The sequence below is a fragment of the Saimiri boliviensis genome, chromosome X (assembly GCF_048565385.1).
Source record: "Saimiri boliviensis isolate mSaiBol1 chromosome X, mSaiBol1.pri, whole genome shotgun sequence".
In the NCBI taxonomy this organism is placed as follows: Eukaryota; Metazoa; Chordata; class Mammalia; order Primates; family Cebidae; genus Saimiri; species Saimiri boliviensis.
This window is the reverse complement of record NC_133470.1, coordinates 12,569,653-12,584,912: the sequence shown is the minus strand read 5'-3', so window position 1 is coordinate 12,584,912 and position 15,260 is coordinate 12,569,653. Positions and strand designations below refer to the sequence as shown.

The 15,260-nt window shown below is 43.1% G+C and overlaps 2 protein-coding genes across 4 annotated transcripts in view; both read right to left on the bottom strand.

The window, feature by feature from the left end:
* The window catches only part of ZRSR2 (zinc finger CCCH-type, RNA binding motif and serine/arginine rich 2), a 39,717-nt gene extending 34,462 nt beyond the window's left edge, over window positions 1-5,255 (bottom strand). The window contains exons 1-2 of the mRNA XM_039475395.2: window positions 4,874-5,255; window positions 4,395-4,474 (exon numbers count right to left, since the gene is read on the bottom strand). Coding sequence (XP_039331329.1) covers window positions 4,395-4,474; window positions 4,874-4,914 — 121 coding nt within the window. The 5' untranslated portion in view covers window positions 4,915-5,255. The remainder of the gene's footprint in view (window positions 1-4,394; window positions 4,475-4,873) is intronic.
* A 4,402-nt stretch (window positions 5,256-9,657) lies between these two features.
* The window catches only part of CA5B (carbonic anhydrase 5B), a 60,085-nt gene continuing 54,482 nt past the window's right edge, over window positions 9,658-15,260 (bottom strand). For all 3 annotated transcript variants that reach the window (XM_010336650.3, XM_003920347.4, XM_074392266.1), the window contains exon 8: window positions 9,658-13,292. In XM_010336650.3, the coding sequence (XP_010334952.1) occupies window positions 13,113-13,292 (180 nt within the window). In that variant the 3' untranslated portion in view covers window positions 9,658-13,112. The remainder of the gene's footprint in view (window positions 13,293-15,260) is intronic.

Sequence of the window (15,260 nt, the reverse complement as noted above, 5' to 3'; positions counted from 1 at the left end):
GCCGCAGTGGTCGGGGGGAGGTTAGTGTTCCTAACTCCCACATTGTTCAGGGATCAAATGTATATCCAATGGTATTATACAGGTTGAGTACCCCAAATCCAAAAATTGAAAATATTCTGAGTGCCAACAATTCTCAAAGGAAATGTTCACTGGAGCATTTCATATTTTGGATTTGGGTATTTGAGATGCTTAATTGGTAAATATAATGCAAACATTTCAGATAAGGGGATACTCAACCTGTACATGTAACTGTACGTACAGAATCATGCTACAGTTTTGCAATTTGCTTTTAATATCTTAATTTCTGAAAAGGTAGCTTGTTTCAGGTTATCTCAAGTAGAACTGGATGCCAAAGAAACTTCTACCAATCATTTGCCAAGGTGCTCTCACCATAACACTCAACATTCTAGCCTTCTGGGTAATGTCTGCTCATCCAATGTGTGCTACAATAAACAGCAGTGTTCCTGGCTGGTGCAGTGGCTCACACCTGTAATCCCAGCACTTTGAGAAGCCGATGCAGGCAGATCACCTGAGGTCAGGAGTTCGAGATCAGTCTGGCCAACAAGGTGAAACCCTGTCTCTACAAAAGTACAAAAATTAGCCGGGCATGATGGCAGGTGCCTGTAGTCCCAGTTACTTGGGAGGCTGTGGCAGAAGAATCACTTGAATCTGGGAGGCGGAGGCTGCACTGAGCCGAGATCATGTCACTGCACTCCAGTCTGGGCAAGAGAACAAGACTCCGTCTCAAAAAAAAAAAAAAAAAAAAAAAAAAAGCAGTGTTCCATAGTCTACAGCAGGTGTCCCCAAACTGTGGCCTGCGGGCTGCATGCGGCCCCCTGAGGCTATTTATCCGGCCCCCCGCCACACTTCAGGAAGGGGCACCTCTTTCATTGATGGTCAGTGAGAGGAGCACAGTATGTGGCGGCCTTCCAACGGTCTGAGGGACAGTGAACTGGTCCCCTGTGTAAAAAGTTTGGGGACGCCTGGTCTACAGTATTCATGAAGTATCACTAGGCAAAGAATTGTGAGGTGGAATGGGAAAACCTAGAAGCAGAAGTGAAGAGACAGGTGCTTTGTCTTGGATATGCCATTAGTTATATAATCTTGACAGACCAGTGACCTGGATCCTTTAATGGACTAAACTACCATGGGACACGACTGGCCTGACACTCCACAGAGGCTCATTCTGAACACAACTTGCTAAGTAAAAAGGAAAAAAAAAATCAAAACAATACAAATACCAGCTGTTATAGGATTTAGTGCAGGAAAAGAAAAAGAGGAAGAAGTTTGTTTGTTTTTTTTTTTTGTTTTTTTTTTTTTTTAAGTATGTTAGAGTAAAACAGTTAAATGAACAAAGTAAAGTAGCTGAAAATTTCAAGAGGGGAGAGAGGAAGTACAATAAAGGCCTCAATAACTCCAACCTATCCTATTTTTCCTTTTATCACTGAGGCTTTGTTCTACCTCTAGCGGGTGAGTTTTTAAGTAGTAAGAGAGAAATGCTAACACGGGTTGCAGGTAAACACACTGCTCCTTCCATTCTAAATATCCCAAGTACTAACACTAAAATAATTACTTGAAAACTCCATAATGGTAAATAAAACCTCTATGGCTATGTTTCTCAAATCCTAAGAATCTTAGTTACTTGAGGCCATGGTCTCTGGATTTCAAGAATTATCTAGGATCAACAGCTGCTGGAGAGGATGTGGAGAAATAGGAACACTTTTACACCGTTGGTGGGAGTGTAAATTAGTTCAACCATTGTGAAAGACAGTGTGGTGATTCCTCAAGGACCTAGAAATAGAAATTCCATTTGACTCAGCAATCCCATTACTGAGTATATATATAAAGGATTATAAATCGTTCTGTTATAAAGACAACATATACACGTATGTTCATAGCGGCATCATTTACAACACCAAAGACCTGGAATCAACCCAAATGCCCATCGATGATAGACTGGACAAGGAAAATGTGGCATGTATACACCATGGAATACCATGCAGCCATAAAAAACGATGAGTTCGTGTCCTTTGTAGGGACATGGATGAACCTGGAAACCATCATTCTCAGCAAACTGACAGAAGAACAGAAAATCTAACACCGCATGTTGTCCCTCATAGGTGAGTGTTGAACAATGAGAACACATGGACACAGGGAGGGGAGCATCACACACTGGGGTCTGTTGGGGGGGAATAGGGAAGGGACAGCATGGGTTAGGGAGGTTGGGAAGGGATAACATGGGGAGAAATGCCAGATACAGGTGACAGGGGGATGTAGGCACCAAACCACATTGCCATGTATTGACCTATGCAACCATCTGCATGATCTGCACATGTACCCCAGAACCTAAAATACACACACAAAAAAAGAATTTTCTAGGATAATTTAATAAGCATATTCTGGATAATGTGGATGACAATCATTATAACCCAGTAGTATTGTATGATTTCAGTGCTTCCATCTGCATTTATAACTACTACATAATTTTATAACTAAGTCCTAATTTTATTACATTAAGCAGGCGGATTTAATACATAAATGTTAGGTTTTGCCACACGAAGGTCAAATCTGCTTTACAAATAAAGGTTCTACAGTCATTTAATAGAAAAAGTGGTAAATAACCATAAGGCAACATTAGTAAAAGCATTCCAAACTCTCATCAGTGCCATATACATATTGTGAGGAGCATCAGTTTCACATCATCCGCAGCATTACATGATGTGGATTTAAATTTTACTGAATGTGTAATTTCATTTAGTTTTATAATTTATAAATGTATTTTTGGTTTGTTTTTCTGAGACAGAGTGTCACTCTGTCGTTGAGGCTGGAGTGCAGTGGCGCGATCTCGGTTCACTGCAACCTCTGCCTCCCAGGTTCAAGTGATTCTTTTGCCTCAGCCTCCCAAGTAGCTGGGATTACAGGTGCGTGCCACCATGCCCAGTTAATTTTGTATTTTCAGTAGAGATAGGGTTTCACTATGTTGGCCAGGCTGAGTCTCAAACCCCTGACCTCAGGTGATCCACCTGCCTTAGCTTCCCAAAGTGCTGAGATTACAGGCGTGAACCACCATGCACCCGGCCCATATATTGTTGTATAGTCAAGTAAGAGCTTCAGGTGGCTCGTGCCTATAATCCCAGCACTTTGGGAGGCTGAGGTGGAAGGATCGCTTGAGGTCCGGAGTTAGAGAACAGCCCAGGCAACACAGTAAAATCCCATCTCTACAAAAATTTTAAATCTTAGCCAGGTGGGCCAGGCGCAGTGGCTCACACACGTCATACCAACACTTTAGGAGGCCAAGGTGGGTGGATAACCTGAGATCAGGAGTTTGAGACCAGCCTAGCCAACATGGTGAAACCCCATGTCTACTAAAAATACAAAAATTAGCCGGGTGTGGTGACACACACTTTTAATCCCAGCTACTTAGGAGGCTGTGGCAGGAGAATGGCTTGAACCTGGGAGGCTGAGGCTGCAGTTAACCGAGATTGCACCACTGCACTTCAGTCTGGACGACAGAGCAAGACTCTGTCTCAAAAAAAAAAAAAGAAAGAAAGAAAGAAAAAGAAATTAGCCAGATATGGTGGTAGATGCCTATAGTCCCAGCTAGTAGGGAGGCTGAGGAGGGAAGACTGCCTGAATCTGGGAGGTGGAAGCTGCAGTGAGCTGTAGTTGTGTCACTGCACTTCCCTCCTGGGCAACAGTACAAGACCGTTTAAAAAATAAATAAATGAGCTTCAAAACTATTCTGTTGATATATATTTGAATAACATAATGATTTGGGTAAACAAAGGGTCTCATATTAGTCAAGTTTGAAAAAAACCTGAAAAACCTCTAATTAATACCTTCAACTCCTGCTGGTTTTACGAATAAAAATATTTACCGAATATTGGAGGTGCTGGTCTTGAACGCCTGACCTCAGGTGATCCGCCTGCCTCGGCTTCCCAAAGTGCTGGGATTACAGGCGTGAGCCACAGTGCGCCCAGCCCATATATTGTTTGTTTTATAGTCAAATAAGAGTTTTGGGCCAGGCATGGTAGCTCATGCCTATAATCCCAGCACTTTGGGAGGCTGAGGTGGAAGGATTACTTGAAACCAAGAGTGCTGCAAGGACTGTGCTAGCTGCTGTAATTCATGATGCTTGCAACTATAACGTTAGACATTTTATAAATAGTTACACAGAATCAGTGGGTGATGATTCGCCAACCCTTCTTCCCGCCTTTAGTATGTTAACATTGTTTCCAACATGTGTTTGTAAATAACTACTTGGGAGGTAGTAGTCACAGGTATTTTTCCTCCGATGCAGTATTTGACTTCCTTCTGACACTGGGGCTTCAAGTTAGGGCTGGAGTGGACAGAGCAATTTCACAACACAGAAAACAGGATAAAGGGTCCGTTACCTGAGTCTCTCAGTCGAGCAAGTTCCTGCCGACGTTTCTTTCTTTTCTCCTTCTTCAGGGCGGCCCTGTACTTTTTGTGGCTGCAAGATTTAAAAACAGACACACAACAATCAGCGGCTACACTGCAGCGCTGCCCAAGCTTCCCGCTCCTCCGAGTCCAATGAAAGGAAATAGTTCGGGTGCTAAGGAAAGAAACATTGCTTCCTGTATTTTAATTACAGAACAGACATCTATCATCGCCTCATCCTCCCACTCCCAGGCGGTCTTCTCCATCCGCCACCTGATCCCCTCCTCGCTTGCCTGAGCCTACAACCGCCCGGTGACACTCCGGGGAGCGCACCAGGGAGCGCACCAGGAAGGAATCGAGCTGTCACGGTGGCTCGACTGGCTTGGCCCTGCTTCCCTTTTCTTCCTGCCACCACATCCTCCGTGACCACGGTCGGCCCGCTCACCTGCTCATCTCGCCGTATAAAGCTTACCTTGGTTTCTCTGGAAACGTCATCTTCTCGGGCGCAGCCATCTTGGCGGCTCCGCCCCGCCCCTCCAGGAAAGGGCAGGCCTAAGAGCTGTGAAGGGCACGCGCAGGCGCGGGCGCTGGGCGGCCTCCCCTTGCACGAGACCAGAAACGGAAGGGTGGAGGTACCTTTCGGCGGCTCGTCTTCCAAAACGCTGCTCAAATATATAACTCCTTCCCGCAAAAATCCTGTGGGGTTTTTGCCCCGCCCTAGAAGTAAGTGTCGCTTCAGCACTTGCCCAGTGATTTATCACTGTCTCCCTCCTTGCCCTAGCAGGACGTGCTGTGGCCAGGAGGTTAAAGTCACACACTCCGCTTTACTCAGCATCCACTCGTGAAGTCACATCCCGCACAGAGCTGCTCGCCCGGCTTCATTTCCGACTTTTCAGGTTCTGCGTTCTTCCGCCGATCCACCTATCAGCGCCTCAGATAAAGCTCCAGACTCCTCTCCCTGCCAGTCACACCTGTTCGGGCCCCAAGCATACCTACCTCCCGGGCTGCAAAGCTGTTACCCCTGCCCCTGAGGAGTTTACAATCGAAGGGCAGAGAAGAACCGATACATAATGTGATGCAGGCAAATGAAGTTTACCTAACATAGTCCACCTAGGGATTCAGAGAGAGCTTTTTTACTCGCCCCCACCCGCCCCCCAGTATCACCTGAGACTCAACTGCAATATCAGGGAGAGCTTTCTGATGCTAAGAGTTGAGTTTGGGGCCGGGGGCAGTGGCTCACGCCTGTAATCCCAGCACTTTGGGAGGCCGAAGCAGGCGGATCACCTGAGGTCGTGAGTTCGAGACCAGCCTGACCAACATGCAGAAACCCCGTCTCTACTAAAAACACAAAACTTGTCGGGTGTGGTGGCATATGCCGGTAATCCCAGCTACTCGGAAAGCTAAGGCAGGAAAATTGCTTGAACCCGGGAGGCAGAGGTGGCAGTGAGCCAAGATCATGCCATTGCACTCCAGCCTGGGCAACAGAGCAAGACTCCGTCTCAAAAAAAAAAAAAAAAAAAAAAAAAAAAAGGCCGGGCGCGGTGGCTCAAGCCTGTAATCCCAGCACTTTGGGAGGCCGAGGCGGGTGGATCACGAAGTCGAGAGATCGAGACCATCCTGGTCAACATGGTGAAACCCCGTCTCTACTAAAAATACAAAAAATTAGCTGGGCATGGTGGTGCATGCCTGTAATCCCAGCTACTCAGGAGGCTGAGGCAGGAGAATTGCCTGAACCCAGGAGGCGGAGGTTGCGGTGAGCCGAGATTGCGCCATTGCACTCCAGCCTGGGTAACAAGAGCGAAGCTCCGTCTCAAAAAAAAAAAAAAAAAAAAAAAAAGAGTTGAGTTTGGAAGGAAGATGCCCTTTACCCAGACGGAGAAAGGTGGGAATGCCGTTACAGTCAGATCAGAATAAGCAAAGCCACTGAGAGGTAAAACTGTGTAATATGCTGGGAACAGCAAGAATTTTGGCAATCGAATTTATTTGTTCATTTCTTATATGTTACAGACAGGGTCTTGCTCCTTCACCGAGGCTGTCGTGCAGTGGCGCAATCACGACTCACTGCAGCTTCGACATCCCGAAGGTCAAGCGATCCTTCAGTCTCCCTAGTAGCCGAGAATACAGGCTCAAGCCACCATGCCTGCCCAGCGATCCAATTTAAAGTGCAATTCGAGTATCAAGGAATAGTTGTAGTGATGGGGTGGGAGGGCTAGGTTAAGGAGGAGGGCCTGGTGTGCTATGTTAAGACGCTGTGTTTACATTCTGTAGAGACAACAGTGAATCGTTGAAAGCTTTTAAATAGAGGCTTATTGTGGTTGCATTTGTTTTAGGTAAATTACTCTGCTTTGCAATATAAAGGATTAAAAGATAAAGCTAGAATATCACAATAATCTAAGTGAAAGGTGATAAGAAATTAAACTGGAGCAATTAGAGTAGGGATTGAGAAACTAAAAATTATCCCAACTAATAATCAGACTTTAATGTACACATACAAGGCCAAGCAAAAAATGTTCCTCACAAGAATACATTACAGCTGTAAAATGACTAACAATCTCCATCTTTTGAGTGATTGAATAGCTTCCTTGGCCTAGGTTTGTTCCCTTCTCCTCCAAATTAAAGTTGCTAAGATACCCGATTAGTAAACTTCCTCTAATCCCTCCTTATAATTACTCAACTGAAGCCCAAACTCTGCATAAAACTTCACCCTAATCCCTCTTATACTGACACACTTGGGGCAACACATGTTACCTTCACCTCCAAGTTGACCTTGTCTAGCTCAGTGCATTGGTTGGTTGTGATCTTGAGTAAATTCCTTGAGGTCGCCGGGCACAGTGACTCACACCTGTAATCCCATCACTTTGGGAGGCTGAGGCGGGCAGATCATGAGGTCAGAAGATCAAGACCATCCTGGCTAACACAGTGAAACCCCGTCTCTACTAAAAATACAAAAATTAGCCAGGTGTGGTGGCGCACACCTATAGTCCCAGCTACTTGAGAGGCTGAGGCAGGAGAATCCCTTGAACCCAGGAAGTGGAGGTTGCAATGAGCTGAGATTGCACCACTGCACTCCAGCCTGGGCGACAGGGTGAGGCTCCATCTGAAAAAAAATTTTTTTTTTCTTGATGTCTACTCCTGTTTTCTCATTTGTAAAAATAAAGATAGTAATAATAGTTCCCATCTTATAAGGCTTTTATTATGAAAACTGAGTAAGATAACCCATGCTATATGCTGATACAGTGCCTGGCAATAGTGGATGCCTCCAAAACTTTAGCTGTTATATCATCATCATCATCATCATCATCATCATCATCATCATCATCATCATTAAGGAATGAAGTGAAAACTTCCTTACTCCCTCAAGAGGGGTGAGGCACGATATGCATTTCCAACACAAGTATCCTACCTTTTATAACATCTATCACGGTTTAGTACACATCATCACCTTTACCTGTCTGCTTCTTGACTAAATCTTAAACTAAACTCTCTGGGTGGAGATTTGGCAGTTGTATCCCCAAACTAGAGTGCCCTGGATGGCACAGAATGTTGTAGCTATGGAAGTCACAAATTTTGCCCCTGTGATCAGAACTTATGCTGAGAATTACTGCCCATTCTGAAAGCATCAGTGTTTGAGTTGTTGCAACATTTCTTATGACAGACTTTCACTTCAGAACAATAAGTAATAATATCTTCTAAGAAATCTCAGCTCCCTGCAACCTCTGCTTCCCAGGCTCAAGTGATTCTTCTGCCTCAGCCTTCCGAGTAGCTGGAATTACAGGCTCATGCCACCACGCCCAGCTTATTTTTGTATTTTTTAGTAGAAATGGGGTTTTACCATGTTGGCTGGGTATTGGTCTCGAACTCCCGACCTCAGGTAATCCGCCTGCCTCGGCCTCCCAAAGTGCTGGGATTACAAGCTTGAGTCACGGTGCCTAGCCGTAGATATTTTAATGAGTTAGAAATGAATGTAAATTTCCTTTTATAGGAGTTAGACATTTATTTTCTTTTTTTTTTTTTTTTTTTTTTTTTTTTTTGAGACGGAGTTTCGCCCTTGTTACCCAGGCTGGAGTGCAATGGCGCGATCTCGGCTCACCGCAACCTCCGCCTCCTGGGCTCAGGCAATTCTCCTGCCTCAGCCTCCTGAGTAGCTGGGATTACAGGCACGCGCCACCATGCCCAGCTAATTTTTTGCACTTTTAGTAGAGACGGGGTTTCACCATGTTGACCAGGATGGTCTCGATCTCTCGACCTCGTGATCCACCCGCCTCGGCCTCCCAAAGTGCTGGGATTACAGGCTTGAGCCACCGCGCCCGGCTAGACATTTATTTTCAACAATTAACCACTGAATTCATTTTCAGAAATAGGCTTGAATTGCTTGTTAATTTCATTACAGAAGTAACTCTAAAAGCCAATTCCACTTCCAAACTATAATTACCATCATTTGAATTTAATAGAGAAAGACATCTTCCAAGACTTCTTTTGGGTGGATGCCTGGTTTTAGAATAGCCAACTTTACCATAACCCATGTGCAAGACAGTTCTCCAGGTGGCCTTGGACTGACCCAGTTCTTCCCTCTTCCTTGCTTGTAGTTCTTAAGAATAACAGTAGAATGCATTGGGAATACAATATCCTGATATGGAAGAACTGCCTGAAACAGTTTGCCCTTGTTCTTGTCCCTCTTTAGGGAATGTAACATTTGAGGTAGGGAGGAACTGTTCAAGTCAGCCAGGTTGTGTTCCACTCTCCCGTAGAAGCAGGATGTCCTTTAAAGCTTTGCCCAGTGATTCATGTGGCCTCTATGGTATATAACCCAAGGCAGGGTGCCTTTTGGGGTCTGTCAGCTGTGGTGCAAGTGGGGCAGGTACAGTCAAGACTCTATCACCCCTGCCCTGGGCAGCATTCTAGAGCCCTGGTGGACTAGCTCACAATGCAGCCAGGGCCTCTTTTGTCCCTTGCTTCCTGTCTGTAAGTAATACATCTGTTTCATGTAATTTATTGGGTATGAGTGTGTTCTGTCACACTGGACTCAGGTTGGTAACCAGTGTACACTGAACCTGCTTGACACCATTTAGCCCTGGGAAAGGAGAAAGGCGATCACAGCCTGCCCTATATGGTGATATCAGTAGACTGTACACTGTACTGTTCGACAGAAAGAGGCGCACTGAGGAGGATCGGCCGCCTCTTCCCATTGTTGCTTCTTTAGTACCCCTATGAGTTTTTAGTCACTTTCTAATCTACAAGTTAAAGGATAGCTCATTAATTTTACAGACATATACATATACCGAAACAATAGAAAGCAAGTCTTTTACCAACCACTAATATCGTAAAGAAAGGGTTTTATTGATCTAGTATTATTTAATGAAAATGAACAGCAATTTTAATACAAGCTTATTTTTCAAGACCTTTGACAGACCTTAGGCCCATTTTCCACCTTCATGTCTAGGAAAGTACAAGCAAAACACTTTTGAGGGCATAAAAGACACAAGTTTCTTGTTAAGGTGTATCAGTAGCCAGGGAAATCTACTGTGCCCCTTTGAGGGTCATCTAACTAAGGCATGGAAACCGAAACCGCCTCAAGCCAGTTTCTGTCTCCGCTGCAGGGAAGGTGGCCATGCAAACCAGGACACTGTTCAAAGTGAAAGAGTGTGGTTAATAATCACACCAGAACATCAGGTATAAGATGCAATGAGGAGGGCAAGTCAGGCATTCTGTACATTACTTTTCCCTTCAATTTGGAAAACTCGCCGCAGCAGGGTTTTGCACCGATTGTTTCACAAGGCAGTTGGAGGAAAGCCTGTGTGCTCTGGAAAATGCATGTCTTTTGTGTTTACTCTTTTAAAGGTAACTATACTTTGAAACAGGTGAACTGCAGAAAGTTAACAAAGATTTCATTTTATACCACGTTTACCTTTTTAAGAATCTTCGGCGTTTCCTACGGCATATATGCAAAAGCCTTCACATTTCCCCCTTGTTAAAAGATACTTCTCAAACTTATACGTGCAACTCCAGCGCTATCTTTTTTTCTCTAGGAAATTAATTTTTTACTTTTAACGTGGTAAAATACAAATATAAAAGTAACCATCTTAATTATTTTTTTAAATACACCATCTTAATCATGTTAAGTATACAGTTCAGTAGTGTTAAGTATAATCACACTGCTTTGCAATAGATCTCTAGAATTCTTGCAACACAAGCTGTATACCCACTAAATACAAATTCGCCCTCTCTCCTTCCCCCGGCCCTTAGTAACCACCTTTCTACTTTCTATTGTATGATTTTGACTACTTTGGATACTTCACGTGGAGGAATCATACAGTATTTGTTCTTCTGTGACTGACTTATTTCGCTTGACATAATGCCTTCAAGGTTCATCTACATTGTACACTTGACAGTACTTCCTTCTTTTTAAAGCTGAATAATATTCTGTTTAACATATATGCCACATTTTCTTTATCCATTCATCTGTTGATGGACATTTGGGATGCTTCCAGAACCTCTTGGCTATTGTGAATAATGCTGCTATGAACATGGATGTACAAATATCTCTTTGAGATCCCACTTTGGTGGCAATTCTTATGGTAATACTGTTTTCAGTTCTTTGAGAAACCTGTGTACTCTTTTCCATGATGACTGCACCATTTTACATGACCACCAACAGTGCACAAGAGATTCCGTTTCTCTGCATCCGCCCCAACACTTGTTATTTTTTTGTACTTCTTATAGTGGCCATCATCATGGGCGTGAGATGTGATATCTCATTGTGGTGTTGATTTGCATTTCCCTAATAATTAGCAATATTGAGCATCTTTTCATATTCTTATTGCCCATTTGTATATCTTCTTTGGAGAAATGTCTATGCTAGTCCTTTGCCCATTTTTAAAAATTATTTGGTTTTCTTGTTGTTGTGTTATAGAAGTTCCTCATATATTCTGGATTTGGGCTCTTTATAAGATACATGATTTGCAATTATTTCTCTCACTCTAGAGTTTGCTTTTTCACTTGGTTGATTGCTTCCTTTGACACACAGAAAGTTTTAAATCTGATGTAGTCCCATTTCCTTCCTAACCATCTTTAAGTGTACAGTTCAGTAGTGTTAAGTATATTATCCAGCCCTATCTTGCAGACCAGAGATGACTGACACATTAATGAAAGAAATACTAACAGTTATTGATGCAACACTGAGTCAGAACATAGGCTTAGAGACATTTGGAAACATTCCAAGATAAGCAACAGCAACAAGGACATCTAGATTTTAGCCTATCTATCTGACAAGTTTCTCTCCCTCTGACCATAATAAAAGTCTTCTAAACTACTGTATAAACTGAGAGATTTAAGTTGATCAACTGCCTTGCAAAGAACCTTGACTAATGGGTAAATAAAGTTCAGACAGTGGTAAATTCAGAAAGGATACCTTTTTTACTGTGGAAAACATTATCATTATATACTATGTAACAGTGTGCAAATAATACAAAATAATATTATAAACTATAGGCTATTAGATTACTAGACCTTTGAAAAATATTTCTGGAAATGTACAATGAAAGAATTCTAAGTTCTAGGTACTTTTAGCGTTTTCTTTTTTCTTTCTTTTTTTTATTTTTATTAGGCATAATGGAGTCTCACTCTGTCACCTAGGCTAGAGTGCATGGTACGATCTTGGCTCACTGTAACTTCTGCCTCCTGGGTTCAAGCGATTCTCTAGCCTCAGCTTCCTGAGTAGCTGGAATTAACAGATGTCTACCACCATGCCCAGCTAATTTTTATATTTTTAGTAGAGACAGTGTTTCATCATGTTGGCCAGGCTGGTCTCGAACTCTTGACATCAAGTAATCCACCCGCCTCAGCCTTCCAAAGCGCTGGGATTACAGGCATGAGCCACCGCACCTGGCCACGCATTTTCTTTAAAATGTTCTGCATGTATTTTCTATATGATCAGACCTTTAAGTAAAATCTCTGATCTTCAGAAGTGCAAAGGTATTTCTGGATATAGAAAAAGTCCTTGTTTTTCTACATCATAAATTAATAGTAAGTAAACATATCGTGTCCTTATAACAATTAAAGACTGGGGCAAATATACTCATTGAGAAGCCCTTATGAAAGAATACACATTCATGTTATGAAATAAAATACACCTAAACCATGACTCATGTTCAGCCAGGAAGTACCAGTCTGGGCCCACAGGCTATTTCTGAAAGGCCTGAGTTCTGGTCAATGTCTATGCCTTACCACTTGTTAAAAATTTTTATTATAATCCCTATGTATAGCACTATAGAACCACTAATGGATAAACATAAAAAGATAGCTCAAAAATGTCAGATATAAAAAGATACTGCAAGCCGGGCTAGGTGGTCAGCACCTGTAGCCCCAGCAACTGCAGAGGCTAAGGCAGGAGGACTGCTTGAGCCTAGGAGTTCAAGGCTGCAGTGAGCTGTCATTGGGCCACTGCATTCTAGCCTGGGCAACAAAGCGAGACCTAGTCTGAAAAAAAAAAAAAAAAAGGCATTACAATTACCAACAGGTAGCTGTAAGAGAAACTTGTGTCTCTTGCTGGTACCGAATAGCTTTGCTTAAAGACTGATGAAGCACTCACATGCTAAGAAATGCACATTTCTAAATATTATCAAATACAGGTATTTAGAATAGTCTAGTTAACAATTTTTAGTAAGCTAGTATATATTAAAGCAAAGGCAAAATACTGCCTAGGTATGAACGTTTTAGGGGGTTGCTTGGCTGGTCGTCGGCTTGGGTTTCGCTTGTACATTCAGCACATAATCGTGCTGGAAGGATGAACGGACAGTGCGATTCATCAGTGGCTGAAGGGGACGGAAGTTGTCCACCATTCTTATCTCTTTCTCCCCCTCGGAAGTGAAAAGCAGGGTCCGAAATTGCTCAAGCTAGAAATAGAAACAGAAAGCATGAATAATTTCAATAGAAAACCTGCTTTACCTCGTGAATAAATTACTTTCGTTTTTACAATTCTGAAGCATTTGTCTCAAATTAGATACAGAAGGAGAAGTTATTTCTGGGTAAGAATGCCTTCACCACTTGACAGGGAATAAAATGCCCGGGGGTGGTGATGATCCTGATGGTGGTCCTGTGGGGAGGAGAGCAGCAGGAGGTGGTGAAACCAGGAGGGCACTTTGGATCCAACGACCTCCGGCAAAGGCCCTGTCCCTACATATTATCCATTTACCAAGGATGAGTTCATTCATCTCTTTCATTCTCAAGAACCTCCTTTTCAAATGAGCAAAATAGCCACCTTACAGAATGAGAAAGGAAAGGCCTGATGCATATACTAAAAACACCAAAAATAAGTAGGTTTAAAAAAAATTTAACTGACTCATTAACATAAAACATGTATTATTGATTGCTCACTGCACCTGGGTAGTGTGGGCAAAGCAATGCATACTGATGTCTTTTTTTTTTTAAGACACAGTCTTACTCTGTCACCCTGGCTACAGTGCAGTGGTGTGATCACTGTAGCCTCAGACTCTGGGACTCAAGTGATTTCCTGCTTCAGTCTCCCAAGTAGCTGGGATTATAGGCACATGCCGCCACGCCCAGCTAATTTTCTAATTTTTTGTAGAGACAGGGTCTCGCTATGTTGACCTGGTTGGTCCTGAACTCCTGGCCTCAAGTGATCCTCCTACCTAGATCTCCCAAAGTGCTGGGATTACAGGCATCAGCTACCACACCAGGCTGCATGTAGATGTCTTAACTGGAGACGGGATGCTCTGTGCTTGTGCTGTCCAACAGAACTTTCTGCAATGACGGAAATTCTGCATGGTCCATTACAGTAGTCACAAGCCACATATGGCTACTGGGCACTTGAAATGTGGCCAGTGCAACTGAGGAACTGAAATTTACATTTAATGTACTTATATCTAAATGTAAATGGTTACATGTGTCCAGTGGCTACAATATGAGACAGTATAGCTCAATGCAAAAGGAGCAACCCAGAATATCAACGGCTTGTTCTGTGATATGGCAGCGGTATCAACCAGTAGTCCCTTGGTTTCAGACCCAATTGTTACGAAATATTTTACTTACGCCAGGCGTAGTGGCTCACGCCTGTAATCCCAGCACTTTGGGAGGCCGAGGTGGGTGGATCACCTGAGGTCAGGAGTTTGAGACCAGCCTGACCAACATAGTGAAACCTATCTCTACTAAAAATACAAAATTAGCTGGGCATGGTGGTGCATGCCTGTAATCCCAGCTACTGAGTCACACCACTGGACTCCAGCATGGGAAACAAAAGTGAAACTGGGGGGTGAGGGTAGGTGGGGGGGCGGGGGAAGAAATACTTTACTTCAGGCCTGTAGGAAAATCCATTCACTACATTCTCCCTCATTCAATCTGCCTCATTGTAACAACTGAGAATACAACCTGGGGCACAGTAGACAAGCAAGTGAAGGGTCATTTGCAACAAAGACTTCAAGCCAAGTAGAGCTGAAGCAGCTGAACTAGGACTGAAAGCAAGCAATGCACTATCACACAGTGGCTGTTCTTGCAAATTACACATAAGTTCTCACTAATTAGGAAGCTATACAAGTAATGCTTCTTTTTATTCAGCTAATTGCAGAAGATTAGAAATAGCTTAAATATCAAAGATAAATGACATCTGATCTATGAAATGAACTAGTATATAGTCCTTAAAAATAATACTGAAGATGTTCATTCTTTATAAAATATTCCACGCATCACGAGTGAAAAGAGCAGCAAAATGGTATGTACTGAATGATTCCATTTTCATACAAAAACTGTGTGTGTGTGTGTGTGTGTGTGTGTGTGTGTGTGTGTATGACCAGAAGGATTCAAGTGCATCTGGATAGACAGGAGACCAGAAGAATTTCCCCAAACAA